The following is an 18173-nucleotide window of genomic DNA, read 5'->3' as shown; positions in this document are numbered from 1 at the left end:
TTTAGCTGCCTAGTTTCATGCGGCCTAAAACTTAAACTCACAGAACCGTAAGTGAAGATTTGAGTTTCTGCATTTTTTTTAGGAGAGCATTGACTTGAGAGTTTTACTTACTAACAAAAGAATACGATGTCTTCCAAAAGTATTCGTAGCCCTTGATCTCGTCCACATGTTTGCACATTCCAGTCAGAAACATCTGTTTATTTGAATTCAGCCGTCTTGAGTCTATACACTATACTATTCCCTTTTTGCTGCAGGTATAGAGGAAAGTCTTTTGGGGTTTCTTCTGGCTGTACTTCAGAAATGGTTGCCATTTTTTTTTTTTTTTTTTTTGCTTTTCTAAACAAAATCTTTTAAGCCTTGATCCCAGCCATCCTGTGCTTGTTCTCTTGTATCAGATTTTCCTCCGGGATTACCCTCCATTTAGCCTCATCCATCTTGATAAAAGAGCTCCCAATGCATGATGCTGCCACTGCCATGCTTTGGTTGCTGATGTAGGCTGATGCTATTTGCCCAGAGCAACTTCTTGCACATAATAGCTTTTGTCTGACCAATCATCCACCCACAAAGCCCAGACTTTTAAAGTACTAAACTGGTAGTTTTTCTGTAAATAGATTCTTCCACCTGAGCTGTGGCTCTCTGCAGCTCCTCAGAGTCCCTGGACCTTTGTTGTTCTATTCCAACTAATCATCTGATCATCTGTCAGTTTAGGTGAACACACATTTTCCAGCAGATGTGCAGCAGTACATACTTGTCGCCTTCATACCTCACTTTTATTCTTTACCTTACACTTCACAACTATGAGCCGATTTGTGATGGCCTGTGTAGAATATCTAAATAATACACTGACGTTTGTGATTGTAATGTGACAAAAGGGGAAACTATTCACACGTCGCAAAGCCCTGTCAACAACAAGATGTTCTAAACCAGGGGTGCCAAAGTCAATTTCAATTTTGTCCACATCAAGATCATGAGTGTCCTCAAAGGAACGACTGAGGCAGAATGCATTAAGAAGGTTAACTAATAACTAAAATACTGTAACTTTCTCTGCATTCAGTCTTTATAAAAAATTTGACATTTAACATTGAAGTCATTTTACATTATAAAAACTGATTTGATTTGACTGATAAAATAACATTTAAGCACACTGTTGTGAAGTTTTATCAAGGAAAGGTTTATCAACAAAAGGGCCACAGAAATAGTTATGGTGGCCGGATGTGGCCTGCAGGCTATGAGTTTGACACACTCGTTCTAAACCGCACTTGGTATGATTGTTGATGAGTGTGAGAAAGCGTTTGATATTTTGGAAGGGACCACTGAACTTTGAATATTGTGGAAAAAAGTTTGGGCTGATTTCTTTAGAGTATTTTTGCACTTCCATTTTGACCTGGTTTTAAGAAGCTAAACTGAATTACGCTCACAATTTACCCAGTGCGTTTTCAAAGAAGCTGCAACGGCTGTGAAACATGGCTATGTGGCTATGGTTAAGAGACGTCTATTTTCTCGGCTGTATTTTTTGGTGTTATGTCACATATGAAGCATGCCTGGAAACTTGTCATCAATCAGTTGCAAATCAAAGGCCACTAAAATGAATCGGGAACACACTGTTTCGGAACCAGTCTTAAAATAGAACAACAGAGCAAGCAAAGTAATAGCTGAAACCACAGTCCTAATTGTCTTCAGGCTTTTCCTGGGCCTCTATAGCTATTGGCTTGCCGGCTCTAGAGCCAGATTGAATTTTTCCTTTGCGGTTGAAGCTGTTTTTGCTATTAACATGAGTGTGATTAAACTGGAGCACTGCTTTCTGTAAATAACCCTGAAGCCTCTTTCACTGATAGACTGACCAGAAGTATTTTGTGTGAAACAGCCAATAAAGGCCTGACTATTTCCTCTTTGTTAAATAATTAATGCAGCCCTCATTTAAAACTGCACACCCATCCTGCCTCTAGTGGAATTCAGAAAGTGACTGAAAGCAGAGGATGCATTGATCTGGACCATCAGCTGCACAACCAAGCAGTTATTCTGTCACAGAACACCTGAAGGAGACCACAGATTTTAATCGGCGGTGATGAGTCTCAGGCCAGAAGTCACCTTGTTTTCAGCAGTAGATGGATACGAGTCTAGTCTTCACATCAGGGAAGCCACAACATATCTGGTTACTCACAGGCTGCCAGCTCGGCTGAAGGGAAATAGCTACTAGTACAAAGTGTTTTTCCCCTCCTCTGCAGATTCCAGTCCATAGGCAAACTAGCCATTATTACCTCACTATCATTAGTGGTTGTGCTGTTTTTGACTTTTGGGCGGGGAAAACACTTACATAACGATTAAACACAATGACTAAGAGTACGAAATGTGTCTTTTTCAAGTCTGATGAGACGACCTCAAGTTGCTTATTTTTGCAGGAGGAACCATGTGTGGCTAACTGCGCTGCAGTGTCAGGTAAAAGTATTCATATTTTGTCAGAAACAGTTTTGTTTTGACATGTGAAAGATCAACACAAAGGAAACTTTGTGTTGATTCTTTTCAAATCGTTCAAATATGGAAAAGATGGCGTGTCTTTTTTAATCGGGCACCCCCAAATGTTATGAAACTCACTGAAACCACATAAATAGAGATTATCTGCATATCATATAAAATCAACATGAATGCAGTCGTTCAGTTTGTTCAAGAACAAACACCATTAAGACGAACAAGGAACACAGCAGACATGTCTGGGATAAAAGCTGTGGAGAATTTTAAAGCAGGGTTGCCTTATAGCATTTGTCAGATATTGGGACAACTCTCAATTAAGAATCTTTCACAGATGTTGAAAGAAAATCAAAAGTATTCCCTGCACGGTTGCTCACAATCCATTTAGGACACATGTGTGACAAGGGGTGCTTTAGTAATGCGAGACTAAATTTGAGCTTTTCTGACATACATGCTATGTGTGGAATAAAGCCAACACACTGAAAACACCATGTCCAGCAGCATAATGCTGTGGTCATGCTTTGCCTTAGCAGGGGCAGGTGATGTAATCAGAGCAGATGGCAAGATGGATGGAGACTGGGAGAAAAATATGGCAGAGGCTGTAAAAGACTTAAAATAGGCCCAAAGAAATTAACACAAGAAATTCCTTCTGTGATGCGTTTAGAAATTTGTAAGCATTTTAAAAATATGTTTAAAATGTTTACTTCAGGATAAACATTAGAGGGATTTCATGTCTCATCCTATTAAGTGTCCTCCAGCAAAAACGGGTCAAATTTAAGTGTTAGCTTGTGAAAGCTTAACTTACACCTATTTGGGTTTCATGAAGACGACAGGACAAACTGTATACAATTTGTTAGCAGTTAAAAAAAAAATAATGCATCATCTCATTATGGTAGCATTATGAGCCAAAGACCAACAACATGATACATTATGTAAACATACGGTTTATTGCAACTGTGCAGTTGTATCCAAAAATTACAGTGGTCAACTGTTTCAGGGATACTTTATAGCAACAAAATCGTAATTTTTACAAAACAAACAAAATTTAGCACTAGCTACGAAGAAGACTTCTCCCTGTGAAGTTTTACACATGGTCCTCATTTGGTTAGCTTTTGTTGTCGTATGAAAATACGTCTTTGGTAGCTGGGAAAAAAACAAAAAAACGACAACCAAAGTCTTGTCAGAAATGCGATCATTGCTCACAGGCACTGTTGTCGTGCCATTGTTTTCAAGTTGCCATCTGAATAAGGAAGGAGACCATATACTGGACGGCACTACCTACAAACAAAAGGAGTGCATAGGCTGCTAGAAACGCAGCTGTCTGCTTGCAAACCATCCTAACAATATTTACCTCAGAGACATTTCATCTATTTGTACATTGTAGTTAAACAAAACAAAATGGCAGATATGGACGGACCTGTAACAAAGACAGCTTCTGAAAGCCTAGTACACTGCTCTTATTGTACAAAACAACTGATTTTTGTTCTGAATTTAACAAAAACAGAAGATGTAGCAGAATTAATTTCACCCCCATAAGCAGCAAGCCCCGACAGCAAACAATACGAGTCTACATGTTTTATGAGATATTACAGTATTCTGTTAGTTTACTGCAGCAGTTCATCAGCTTGGATGGAGAACATCGCGTTGAGCTCCACCTTTGTAGCCTTAGCTTATCCTGTGTATTTTCCTTGTTATGCTTAGGATGGACAGGAACATGGCAGCAATACACTGTAGGTAGATCAAAAGTCTGTATGTCTCTGAAATGTGCGGTTGGAAGTCCATTAAAGTATTTTGAGATGAGGTGAATCCACACCAATGGGGCTGTTCTTGTTGAGACTTGAAGGACCGTCTCAGATGGGTCTCCTCTGGGTTATGAGGGAGCGAAGTCCCAGCACTTTCCAGGTTAGCCCCTGCAGGGCAAGCCCAATCAACACCTCCTTGCTCCCCCCACTTCCTCAAGAGAGGAAAAAAGGACGGTGCTTTGCTGGAAGAGTTTGGCTAGGGAGGGAAATCCCCCACCCTCTGTCTAGGCTAGTCTGCCCTTTCTATGCTTAACACTCATGCCTACGAAGAGAGACTACGACAAAGAGCTGGATGGTACACAGGATGGGCCTGACATGGCACCAGTTTTAGAGCGTCTCTAGTTCTGGTTTAGTGCTCATCAGTATCAACAGTTCATTTGAGTCCCATCAATCATTTACAGCACCGATGATTCTTCTTCGATGTCCCGAAGGGGTCTCGGTGGCGGCGATTTGGTAACGCTTACGTTCAAAAACGAGGTCCACGACTATAAAGACAAAGTGGCTCTGCCCGCCCCAAGGCAGAGCCACTTATACAGCAGAGCCAGTGCTGTGGCTACAGCTCTGCTGCTGGTGCTGTGGCACTGGGGTCGCCTGGACGTTCTGATTATCCAAAAGCACATCTGTCGGGATGCGGGACTGGAACTTCTCCAGCTGCTCCGGACTGGCCAGGTTCTTAAGCAGGTAGTTCTCTCTCTCAAGCTGGTTGTTCTTCTCTGCTAGCTCCTTTATCTGCTCTTTGAGGATTTCCACCTCCTCACGCACCGCGTACATCAAGTGGTTCTTGACAAGATCCTGTCATTCGAAAAACAAGAGATGGATCAGACTCAGAATAGGCATGGAAAAGAAAATCTTGCAAGACGAATTAGTTTATCACAGAACTGATGCATGCATTTGGTTTATCTGATTTTCTCCTCAGTTTTTCTGAAGGGTATCATTACAATTAAGTTTCCATATTATGAACCATGTCACTTCTAAGTATTGTTTTTTTTCCTTCCCAGGACTTGTTTTCACCTCTGAGACGGGAGGAAAAACATGTCTGTACTTGTTGCTCACATCAGGGGATTCCCACTACTTTTATCCATAATTAGTTTTAGATATTATTTCTTGCAGATGCCAGTGATTCTAAATGTCCCAAATAATCATTCTAGGAAAAAGGTCACAAGCTTATTTACAGGGATAAACAGTGATGAATGAATTCTCTGTTTACACATTATGTCGAGGTCAGACTGATTGCACTGTCATGCTGTGTCCTGTATAGCCCAGCCATTATAGGTTGCCCTAAAAGATGCATGAGTCTCCTGTATAACCTTTCTGCATGCATTAGCATTGTGTTTGGTGTTCATTGTCTGCTTACCATGGCCTGCTCGATCTTGTTGTCAATGGCCACCACGCTAGCACCAGAGGCACTGCAAACAACAAGAGAGAGTCGTAAATTTACAGCTCATAAAACACACCGATAACTTCACACGCACTGTTCCTTCCTGACGTCACACCTCTGACACAGGGAAATAAAAAAGCTCCCAGAACAAAAAGGGAAAGAGATCATCACCCTGCTGTAATCTGAGATGGCTTTTGTTAAGCGCGAACTGCGCGGACAAGTTTGCGACTCTTTTCAGATCGAGTACAATCTAATAAGAGTCACTGCATCGTTATCGGCGCCAGCTGATGACACGCAAATAGTGGCGAGGTTGATCTTTCAGAGAGTTTGTAACAGTAAACAGTAACAGCGGGCGGCTCGGGGGTTACAGTAAACTCGCGTCGGTTCAGTTTCATTCAAGCGCCAATCGACAAAATGTACCTGTTGTCAAGTTTGACCGAAACGACGTCTCCTCCGAGCAGCGAGGAGAAGAAAGAGATGGAGAAGTTGTGAAGCTGGTAGACTGCCACCTCCATCGGAGTCTTAGCGAACATCTCCGTGCTCATGTTGAGGACCACACTCGTTTGGATGATGCTTCTCGCCACGATTGCGACTTGGTCGGTCACCGAAGTGAGTCAATAAGTGAGGATCCGGTTGGGAGGATTCGGTTTGTTTGGTTCGTCGAGTAAGTAGCGCTGCACTGACTCCTCTTGCTCTCTATGAAGCCTTAGAGCTCAGTGCTGTGTCAGGGTTATATGTCAAGCTTCGCCGGTTTGTTCGAGCGACTGTCTGTTGCTATTTCTGCCCCCAGCCTGTATTTGTAAGACTGGTTTCGTGACGCAAGCATAAATTATGCAAATGAGCTTTAGGGCTGGAGGGAGTGGAGAGGAGGAGGCAGAGCTTCTGTTGCCTTCCAGGACTATCAGAAGAAAGAAATCACTAATGAGCCATATTTTTGGGTTCTGATAAATACACCCCCCTCCTCTGCTTTTACATAATGCAACAGGGTACACTTTGTTCTGTACGGTCCATCAAGTGTCTAATTCACCCCGATATCTTTTGATATGTATATAAGCTGTTTTATGAGGATCTGTTCACAGTAATTTTCCTTCTCATGATTGCTTAAAATGGAACAGGAACAAACCGATCACACATGATTAAGTGTGAAATGGTTCAGCGTTACAGAAAGGTACTTTATAAACATTTTTCACATTGGATAGTGGATATCCGGTGTATGTTTTATTTGTACTCAGAAACTTTTCAGATGTTCTTGAGAGCCAAATAACACAAGCATAATCCACTGCGATTTTAAAGTGTAATCAATGCATTATCATATTTTTATGCAACACTTCAGTTCTTACACAGAGCAACTGCTTTCACTGAAAGACGAAGCAACCTCCTGGAGAACGACTCCTAACATGAGGCTTTGAACGCAGCATCGCAAGTGCCCCGCTGCTGAACTTCAGTTCTTTTTCAAATGCAGATGCGTGCATTTAACCCACAGACCGAGATGTGCTCCACTTCTAACCAGCCTAAAATAACAAAATGAACTTTTGAATACGCGTCAACAATGTGCTGCCTTTGTAAACAAATGCTTGATTTGATCAAATGTCCCATGCGCTGCACATTCGTCTTAATGAAATCTAATTCTCACGTGAATTGGACAATAAAATAGGGTATTTGTTAGAAATCCTTTTATGTTTTATTTTTATTAGATTTCCACTGATTTGCTCATGTGAGCTTCTTGTCACGGTGTTATTGATTCGCTGTGTGCAGAAATTGTTGTCGTCAGTGTGATTCCGTGATAACTTGGCATAGCAATGACAACATGTTGTCCCCAGGCCTTGACCTACAAATTGTTTATCAAAAAGATCTTTGGTGTGTTCTGCACCATCCAAGCACGTGCACACCTACACTTTATTTATGTATTTTTCCATATAGTTTGGTAAATTTCCTCAGTTTAAGTCTGAACTCGATCGCCCTCTAGTGGTGAGAAAGTAAGTTACACTATACGCTATAATGTACATAACACAGCCTTCTTTTTTCCATGTGGGTTTTTTCCAGTCATCCTTTGGCACCCAGTTTCAACTTGCTTTTCCTTCCTCGATTTTTAGAGCTCTTAATACATTTACCTTATAATGTCTATATGTCACACTGCTGGAATTATATTTCTAAAGAGCACAACAAAAATGTCAGGGATATTTTAGTGATGTAAATAAAGGTTATTATGTCTGCAACAATCACCTCTATAACGGTGCAAACTATAAATAATCACTCAACAAGCCTTGCTCCCTGTTGCATGACCTTCTGCACTTCTGGTAGCATTTTGAACTTGTTACCACATGTGACGCAATTGCACCAAGTCTCCTCCAAACTGTAATAAACAGATTGTGGGCAGCAGTACATGCTGATATAGCACACGAAATGTCAACATATTTTTTTTTTCCACTGAGCAACACCTGAATGTGTTGTTAAATGTGTTTATGATCTCTGCAAAGTTTAACAGATTTTATGTCATAGCCTACAACTACTCAGCTGTGTACGCTTTTGTTGGTGTACTTTAGTGATACTGTATCAATTATGAGCCGGAAATATTTTTTGGAACACCTCTGGGCAAAACATTTTGTTCTACTACACAAGGAAGAACATTCGAAGTTATTCAGTAACTTCCGTGGAATTTTTCCTCTGAACTCTGAGAGCCTTTCATTTTTACTCTTTCATATCTAATCGAATATAATCGGGTACTTTTTAATACAATTATTTGATATTTTGTTAAATGAATCAGTAGTAAAGCCCATACAGTCAGAGGAAAATGACTACATTTACAGAAATATGTATACCCTTTTAACTTATAGGTAAAGAATGGAAAGAAAAAAAACTTTGTTTTTAAATTTTGTCAGCAAAAACAATTCCGAAAGATGTGTTGTTTTATTTATTCCGCCTCCCGAATCAATATTTTGGCTCAAATTACAGCTGCAGGAACTCTACACAACAAGAAGCACACATCTTTGTGCCGTTCTCTTTTCAAAATACTTCAAACTTATTCAAGGTCTGGACTTTGACTGGGCCATTTTAGGGCATAACTATGTTTTGTCCAAAATCCTCATCACATGTAATCCTGTCTGTATGTTTAACTCCATTTATCTTCCCATCTACTCTGAACAGTTTCCCTGTCCTGTTGAAGACAATTATCACCATAGTTTGATGCTGCTGCCACTACCATAGATAACAAGGTCGGTGTGTTCAGGATGATACTGTTTTTTTAATTTTTTTTTTCAAGCACACATAACATTTTGCATGCTTTCTAGCAAGTTTTGGTCTTCTCAATCCACCTTATTTAAAATGTTCATCATTTTATCATTACAAACTGTGATTGGCCAGAAGCACAAGCACTAACTTGAGATTGAGTTCTACTTTGTAGACAACTGCAAACTTTAACACTGTTCCATAATGGACAGATTGTCAAATTATGCAACTATTGGATGACATATCACTAAATTCTGCCATCTGAGCAACAGATTTCTGCTACTCCTCCAGAATTATTGTGGACCTCCTTGTTGCTTCTCTGATTAATACTCTCCTCTCTTCAACTCCCATGCTAGTTTGCTGTGCTCCTTGTTTTTTCTGACGTTGTTTGGTCACTGACATTGCACAAAACACCTGTGTGGCCTTCACGGAACAGCTGTATTTCTGCCAAGAAAAATCTACAAACACATTGATTCTATTACTACTTGGATGACCTTGTAAAGCGGCTGACTGCACTAGATTTTATTTAACTGGAACAAAATGAAAGCAATGAAAAGGAATGCACAGAACACTTTTCAGATTATTATTTGTGAAAAACATATTTAATAATTTATGTCACTTGTACTTTAGGATTGTGATCTACTTTGTTTTGGGAAAAAAACAAATATGTTTAATTCAAGTGTGTGGGTGTAAGATGATAAAATTATGAAAAATGTGAACGGCATGAATGTGTGTAGAAATTCTTTTTGGCAGGAGTCGCACTTCTAGCTAGGCTGAAATTCAGTCTTCAAAACATTTCTTATATGTACTTTGGTGATCAAAAAGATGAATGCATAGACTTATTTTTTTTGCTTTGCCTCCTTTCACTCTAAGTTTCAGAAAAATAGTGAAACAAATCTTGACAACAATATGTTTTTCACTGCATAAACAACTTCATTTAGCTTGCCAGCAGCCTGTTTCTAAACAGTTTTATGCGCCACATAGACATAATTTTGTTCCTTCTTAGCTGAAGTGGCTCATATTTCTGATAAACCATTGGTGCCTGATCACATTTGATGCATGCCAGTATCATTCAGTGAGTCACATTACAGCCAGACCACGGTTTCCATCAGATGTCCAGAGTTCCAAAGCCAAACATGTTATAAAATATTGTTCATATGCAATAAAGGCTGAAGAAGAAAGAGGGCGAGTCATGCTGCCAACTGTTAAGCTCTTGCCACAAGCAACATTTCTGAGTTTTGACACACCAGTTTCAAGATGTACGCATCAGTAACTGCCAGAAACGCAAACTGTTAAGTCAACAGAAGATGTAAGCAAATAAACAAAAACAGGCACATTGTTTTGAGCTTGTTTTTCTGGTCATCTTCCTCTCGTTTTCCATAAGTTTGTAATGTATGCCGTAGTGAAAGTGTGGTCCAACAATGTGGATAATCGCCACAGGCTGCAGCCAGAGGCTATCTCAAAGGAAGCCGATCTCAAAGGAAGCTGTCTATGTGGGCAACAACACTAGCTACAAACACTGAATACTAAATGGTCTCCATAAACCAGCACACCCACAGGCAGTCATTACCACGTCTCCTTCAGTCTCCTGAGCAACAAATAACAAGAAGGTTTGCAATTTTAACATTTCTAATGAGATGTATTATTAAATTTAGCAAACTGTCAATATCTGTCATTTCTTCGGAAATATCCTCTCTAGCAAAATGTTGCGCAGAAGATACAGAATATCTGATGAGATTTAACATGACAGGACTGGCATAGGAGTTCAGTGTCCTTTGCTACTAATGTTACATAGATAAACAGGAAAATGTGCACATGTGTTTTACTAATGCAGCACAATTTTAGAAATTAATAAGAGCTTTGTTCAGCATTCATTAGTGTGGCAACACATCACTAAAGCTCCAGTCATATTGTTATTTATACTTATATAAAAATTGATGTTACATGGAACCAAATGTGAGGAACTTTAGCAGAATTGTTTTAATGCCACAGTCTGTCACCTCTGAATTATGTGTGCTTCTTTTGATAAACCTCTGTTCTGAATAGTGCATGTGTACTGGAATCAAGAGTGTGGCATTTAGTGTTCTGCTGTGATCGGACTCAGTTTGTTGCTTTTGCCTTTCTGTTATTATTTCTTTTTAGTAATTATTTCATATTATAATTTAGTCACTGATCAGCCACCTAAGTCACAGTTGCGGCGATGCTAACTAGTTTTGACTCTCCCTAAAAGAAACTACGACAGTTTGGCTTATTAGGTGATCAAATTATAAGTTCTAGGGCAAAGCTGGTCTTATTCAAATAGAAGGCAGGTACCTAATGTTGTATCAGGGTACGACAATGTGCCTGATATTAGGGCTGCATGATATTAGGAAAACATTTGATATGTGATAATACTGGATAGCATTGCAGTAGCAATATGACTTGCGAAAAACATTTAATTAAAAAGTGTTAATGTCTTTCTGGTTGGGGTTCAAAAAGAACATAGACCCCAGAAAATAAGTAGATTATCCAGCAATTGGAAAAAATGGTAATCTGTTATTTCCTTCTTAACAACAAGGTGTTATTGAAAAAGTTACTCCTGCCTGGCATCTGCTGTTTTGGCAGTTGCTTAATGATTTGACTATCTTCCCAGCTCTGTAACTTTTATGTTGCATTAAACAACTGTTACCAAGAGGCTTACAGAGCTTTAATGCAAGATAGTTAAATAATTATATTGACACCTAATATACAGATAAGGTACATGTACAGTGCAATCTTCCCTAGTATAAAGAATTCTAAGTTATTTATTTCTGCTGTTTAACTGGAATAAAATCTATGTTGTTTTAGTAAAAAAGAAAGACAGAAAATATCCACCCACAACTCAAGATCTCTCAGTCGCTGACAAATTACATATCTTCCGCTCCATTCATGTGCTAATCTGTCTTTGTCACTGTCGCTCTCATGGCACCATCATGCCAAATGTCCTGCTCGAAACAAGACAAATTACTTTCCCCTCCTCTGCTGTCCTCACTTACCGGCGATCCGGCCTCTTGAAGAGACTCGGTGAGTATGGGGGAGAGTAGCTCACAGTTCTGTCTGGAAAGCTGAAAGGGAAATGTGGATGATAATAAAAGAATCTCTGAGGTGGCTCGATCACCTGAAGAGGAGTCACAATCCTAGGAGAAGGTGGCCTTGCCTCAGAAGAGGCAACTCCAGTGGGACACGTCTGGGACTGTCCCATCGTGGTGTTAGTGACTGTCAGGGCTGTGAGAGGCTCTTGGTCGTTTTCACACTGTTCTGTGGGTGTTTGTACCCAGCAACTGTTTCCTCAGGGCACAAAGAAGCAATTGAGCAATGACGATACCTCTGGCTCTGCAGCCATGGCTCTAAGTGCCATGCTCAGACTGATACTTGTATGATGTGACTCCAGTCTAGTGGAATACAATAGTCCTAGACACCCAGCGAGGGTGACAGTTCTTTGAATTGGGGCCAGTTGCTTCATGTATGCAATGCTGGAGTATCTCTCTCAGGCAGACAAAAGAAGATACTTTCTCAAATTGCAACTTCAGAAAGGAATTGCCATGCCGTTCTCTTTACTGTATTTTAGCAGTAGTATTAAAGCTCACTCAAAGTCCATGTAAATATCGCAAGCTTACCAGGAACCTGCTGGGAAACTGAAATTGGTCAAACAACAGCTGACATATCGAAATTTGTTTGCAAGCAAAAGCAAGCTAAGACAGATTAATGACACTAATTGGCTGTTATGTAACATTTTACATTATGTATGTGGTGTTAAGGAAATCCTTCAAAGTTCTGGGCTTGCCCAATGCATAAATCCTCTTTTGTCTTTGGGGATATACTTGTTTGGAGAGTCACTGCTATGGAAAAAGAGCTCTAAGCACCATTACTAAGCCAGTCTTGATATGACAAATTGTACGCCCCTTTCCAGTTTGACAGCTTTGCATAAATATCTCACATCTCATTTTAAGCTTAATCCTGTCTGCTGGCAAGAATGTTGTGACATTTGACATCCCAACTGCAGTGCAGATAAGTCTGGTGTTAAAGGTAGTCATGTAATGTAAAACTGGATTTTCCAATTCCGTGGACCATCTGTCAGATTTCTAGAAGCATCCTGTAATAATCTTTTAAACTATTCATTATAAAATTCGAGGTAATTTACAATTACAAAAAAAAATCAGTAGCACTAAACAAACACTTTTGTTTCATTGACGCTTAAGCTTCACTGCCATATGAAAGCAGAGTAATATTTTTTTATTTCCTTGTACTTGCTGAGTTTCACAGTCACTTAGTTCAACCAGTTCTTGTAGAGTTGCCATCGTACTGAACTCAAGTTAATATTTACTATATCAAACTGTATTGTATTGAGTTTAGTTTTTAAAAGTGTAACTAACCCCCCTCTGACCGCTAAACCTCGACCTGGTAGAGTTTGAAAAATTACAGCAAAGTGGGCGGAGCCAAGAGACACCGTCAAGCGTGGAGATGAGCGGAAGAGGTGAGTGGGGGTGTAATCGCGACAAAAGAAGTCGTTGTCATCTTAACCTATTTGTCCTATATTTATCGATTTTCAGACTATTTTTCCCCAAAAGAATAACTGGTGGTAGATCTAGCGACTCTTCTTCTGTGTTGTTTAAGACTTTTATTATGACAACGATCTGCAGCTTAGCGGCAGGAAGCCTGAGTGTCCTGAGTACTTGGGCCAGTGAGCCATTAGCCGCCATTAGCTTCTCCTGCTTCCGAAGGTAATGGAACCAGTCTGACACAGTCATTCGTTCAATACTATACCTTCCCCAATAGTCAGAGCAGAGCAGACCCACTTCACTCCGTGTCCACATTGCAAATAAATCCCACATTTGTAACACTGAGCAATGGCCGCCATTCGCCATGGCAACGCTCCTTACTACAACTCCTGACTTGCCACCAGGGGGAGAAAGAAAGAGGTGAGGGGAGAAGGAGAGAGATTCTTCTATTCTTCTCCTGGACATGTATGCCTTGGATGGATGTGTCATTTACATCAGTTACTTTTTGTCTTAAGTGTTTGCTTATATTCACTCAAAGCACACTGAAGGACAGCATGTGGCCATCTCTGTTAATTTCCTTATCTATGTTCAGTAGTTCATCTTAATTCAGGTCTGAACTTGAAATGGACTTGAAATACGTATATCCAAGAACATATACTGGTTGGTATAAGTTGTTTATTTACAGTCTCTCCTAAATTAAACGTAATAAACAAACAGTTTTCATTAAAGTCTGCATTAATGCATGTACGGTACCATAAATTTAGGCCTTCAGCAAAAAAGGACCTTTTGCTGGAACTAAAGGAGGGGCAAAAAGAAAATGTGGCAAATGGCGCTGTGATCAGTATCAAAGCTTGGGCACTTTGTAACAGCAGACACCAGGATACATCTCAACAGAAGTCAGGTGTTTTTAGGTCACATCGTAAAGAATTACCCAGCAATATCCACGGATATTTAAGTGTGCACCGCAAGTCAGCTGTCAGAGTTGGTGTGAAGGTGTCTACATCTTATTTAAGCTACTTAAGCCTGCATCATTTGAGTAATGGCTCTTTCGAGCTGAATGATGCACAAAAACTAATTAAGAAGGAAACCAGTCAGATACATTCTGCATGCTCCTAGTCACCAGGTGTTTTACTGCAAATTATGTCATCTGTTGAGTGTCAGAGAGTAATTAGGATGAGCAACCTGGGTAGGTTGGCAGATGCAATGTTTTGTTCTGAAAACAAGAATCCTGGGGCATGCACAATCTTTTGCATTCGTATTTTGCCAAATGAAGATATCCTTGAACAAAAAGAGACTCTTGATGGCATATTCTTTTTGAAACAAGTTTGTTTTGTTGTTGTTTTTTTTTTTTTGCTTTCTTTCGTGTATTTTTCTACATATCTTTTCTCGTGTAGTTTTCTTTCCCATCGTATCTCTTATTTTTTTTTCTCTGTCTTGTTTCTGGCTGAGCTTGCAGCTGTGTGACCCAAGTCACCAACAACTGGAACAACAGTGGAGCAACTCAGGCCCTCGATGAGCCGCCCCCTGTCGTGCGATTATGTGCTTAGTTCTGTTTTTGTTTTCCAGTGTGCACGCTGATGTGTGGTGCTTGCCGCACTTTTGTATGCCTGCGTGGCCTGCTCATGCACGTCCCACTTTGTCAGCAGGATCTGGATTTAACTGGATGATAGGCACCCTGCTAACGCTCACTGTCAGTGTCATCCAAACACTGAGTCGTTCCCACAGACTCCTGCAGGCTCCTCTGCTGAGCCTTGAAGCTAATCCTTTGTCACCTGTGAGATGACGATGGAGTCGTGACTAAGTTTCCATGGATAATTTTAAGTCACTGGCGGTCATTCTGATGACAGTCACACATTTCTGCAATAAGACAATGAACTGAGAAAACTGGATGTAATAGGTTGTTTGTCTGATGGTTTTCATCAGTTTCATGCACCTGGCGATAAAAAAGCTCCACCATACGTAGGACAACTCACTGGAATCAGTGACTAGTCGTGGCTTCTCCCACTGTTTTTCATATTAGCCTGAGGATGTTACGTCAGACTGATCTTTGCCAGCAACTCAAAGTGTGTTATACATCTCCGACAAGACCGCAATAACTCGGATCACATAACTGGAGCTCTAAATTATGACAAGGATGACAAGTCAGCACGTAATCCATCAACTGAATGTATAGAGAGTATTTTCATTTAAAAAGCTGTCAGATGCAATCTCATCAGGTAATATCATGTTATCATAGAAAGCTGAAAAACTAGGAAATGAACATTTGGAGTGTGCAAAACCGAAAGAAAAATTAAAAGCAAATCTAGTGTATTAATCCAAATACCCTTATTTTACACACGTGGTGCTTATTTTTGAAATATTATAAGTCAAATTCAATACTCTCATGTTGTTTCTGCAATAATCCCATCCAACACTGTAAATTCACTTCTCCAAATGCCACCGTGGCTTGTGTCTTATTGACAAACCTCGTCAGACTTTGTCTAACCTTATCTTCTTTCCTAATTAATTATCTGAAGTAATGAACGTCTTTCAGCAACACACCTGTTTGCAGAAACATTTCAGTGAGAGTCAATGGAGTTTAGGTAAAACAAACCTTTTTTTTATTTATTTAGTCGTCTTTTTGTTAGTCTGTGCAGTTGTCTCTTATTTTGAATACAAAGTAGAAACAATTTTTTTTTATTTAAATCATATTTAATATGTAGTTATGGAATTTAAATTTCATTTATTTATGCCATTTTATGCTTCCTTTGGGATAGGTGACCACTTAATTATGTTTAAGCTTAAAGCGAAGCACTAAGCCCAAGAAATAAAGCTAAGCAGGGTTCACACACATAAACATCTGTAAATTCAGCCAAGCCATAAAGGTGCATTTAAAATGTTCACCATGAAAAGACACTTCTGCTTCCTATCACAAGGGAACCTGATATAACATAGTGCTGCTGTGAGGGAGTACAAAGGGGGACCCGAGCCTATTCAGCACCTCTCGAAACGCTCTCTTTCAGCAAAAAGTAAAGATTAAAACCGTTGAACTATTAAAAAGCGCAGGGCCGATCAGATCCGAACAAAAAGGCACAGCCTGAGAACGTGATGACTGCAATATTTCCACAGCCTGTCTGCATGGTGAGAGTCCCCCACCGGCAGGGGACAGCGTGAGACAAACAGGGACAGATGTGAAGACTCTTGAAAGGAAACATGTTGATTTAGAGCAGAGGAAAGCTGGAGGCAGCTCTGTCTACTATAAAAGACAAACTGAATGTGTGTCCAGCTGCCGCCCACCCAGGCAGGTACAGTTTCTGAATCACATGAATATGACTACAAATAAATTTACTTACTTTTGATTTCATGGGGGAACGAAATAATTATTCTCTTAATAGCATTAATATTTGATCAAAACTGGATTAGAGCATATTTTGCACATACATGGCAAGTAGAGTTGGATGAGCATCTAATATTTGTTGCTTGTTCCTCTGACTGAACGATTCACTTTATCTCAACAAAGCCTACCCGGCGACTAACCAGTATGGTTGATAGGTGGTCTTAGAGCAGATCCTGTTTACCTACTTAAATCTCTCGAGAGAAATTTGAATGTAGATGAACGGACAACAGTATGTGTTGTAAAACAAACTCGTTTAAGTCACATTTCAGAGAATTTATCTCTGGGAGTCAGTAAATCACGATCATTGATAAATCAATTCATTTCCTCCTTTCTGATATGATATTGAGCTGACAGCTCCAAACATCCTGCACACGTCGATGTCATGAATCCTTGAAGCACATTTTAGTATTTGCACAATTTCAGGATCAGACTGAGAAACACTTGAACCTGCAGCAAGAAAATCCAACCGTCTGATATTTCCTATGGTAAACGTATGACAGTTGTGACAGTCAAGATATAGTGTGGCGCTTTCACTGTCTTGTTTTATTTTTCTACAGTTCAGTGTGTGCTGGGTTTAAGATGGCCTGTTATAACAAAGAGCGGAGTTCTTGCACACCTCAAAGTCTTACATTTGAGAATGAAAAATGTTTTATTTCTGGGGGTTTATTTTCTTCTTTTCATTTTCTGCATGATAAAAATGGAACAGAGTAGTGAATGCAATGTTTTTACATTTATCTATTATTAATTGGCATGCTTTATCTTTGATTTGCCTCATCAAACCCCGATGTTGAACATTTTACCCTCTGACATACTGACTGAATGAATCATTTTACAAGTATTAATTGCATCCTAAGTCAGAATCAGCTACGAGTCATTCTGACAAAGCAAAGGTTTTTGTTCACATGTGTTAACATTTCTAATACTAATATGACTTAGCAGTTACTGTAGGAAGCCTTAGAGGTAGAACCAGTTTGTCCATTGTGAACTGTGACTATAGTTTAAGTTCATGGAAAACTCCTGATCTGAGAAGAAGAATTTTCTGTTTTACTGTGAAAATGCTGCAAAATTAGTGACTAAAACTAGCTCAGGGCTGAAATTATGTAATTTCTTACTTGGAATTCTTTTAGCGTCTTTTCCATTGAACAAACAGGAAATTCTGGCACTTGAAGTCGCTGCTGACCTCACAATCACTTACAACACACAAGACAAACTGTCTGTAGATGCATCTTGGCTTATTTAACACCCACACACACAGAGGGTAAACAAATCTGCTATCACGGTCATTTTGGCTCAGGCTGAAGCACCTCCACCGTGTACACAAGGGGTGCAAAGTTCACTTTTAAAACCAGGGAACATTCTTTTATCTGTTCTGCACGCACACTTCGTGCAGGTACACCGATCAGTCATAG

The 18173-nt window shown here is 39.8% G+C and overlaps 1 protein-coding gene across 3 annotated transcripts in view; it reads right to left on the bottom strand.

Moving 5' to 3' along the window:
* Nucleotides 1-4620: 4620 nt before the first annotated feature.
* tsc22d3 (TSC22 domain family, member 3) overlaps nt 4621-18173 on the bottom strand; it is a 34033-nt gene continuing 20480 nt past the window's right edge. Inside the window, exons 1-3 of one of the 3 annotated variants that reach the window (XM_015029750.1) lie at nt 11886-12132; nt 5623-5674; nt 4621-5060 (exon numbers count right to left, since the gene is read on the bottom strand). In XM_015029750.1, coding sequence (XP_014885236.1) covers nt 4797-5060; nt 5623-5674; nt 11886-12091 — 522 coding nt within the window. In that variant the 5' untranslated portion in view covers nt 12092-12132 and the 3' untranslated portion in view covers nt 4621-4796. Of the gene's footprint in view, nt 5061-5622; nt 5675-6066; nt 6447-11885; nt 12133-18173 lie in introns of those variants that run through there. The other 2 variants (XM_015029834.1, XM_015029671.1) reach the window with 2 other exon arrangements.

This window comes from Poecilia latipinna, unplaced genomic scaffold (genome assembly GCF_001443285.1).
Source record: "Poecilia latipinna isolate Pla-1442-1.1 unplaced genomic scaffold, P_latipinna-1.0 Scaffold0, whole genome shotgun sequence".
Taxonomy (NCBI): domain Eukaryota; kingdom Metazoa; phylum Chordata; class Actinopteri; order Cyprinodontiformes; family Poeciliidae; genus Poecilia; species Poecilia latipinna.
The sequence above is the reverse complement of the archived record's forward strand: the minus strand, read 5'-3'. Positions and strand labels throughout refer to the sequence as shown.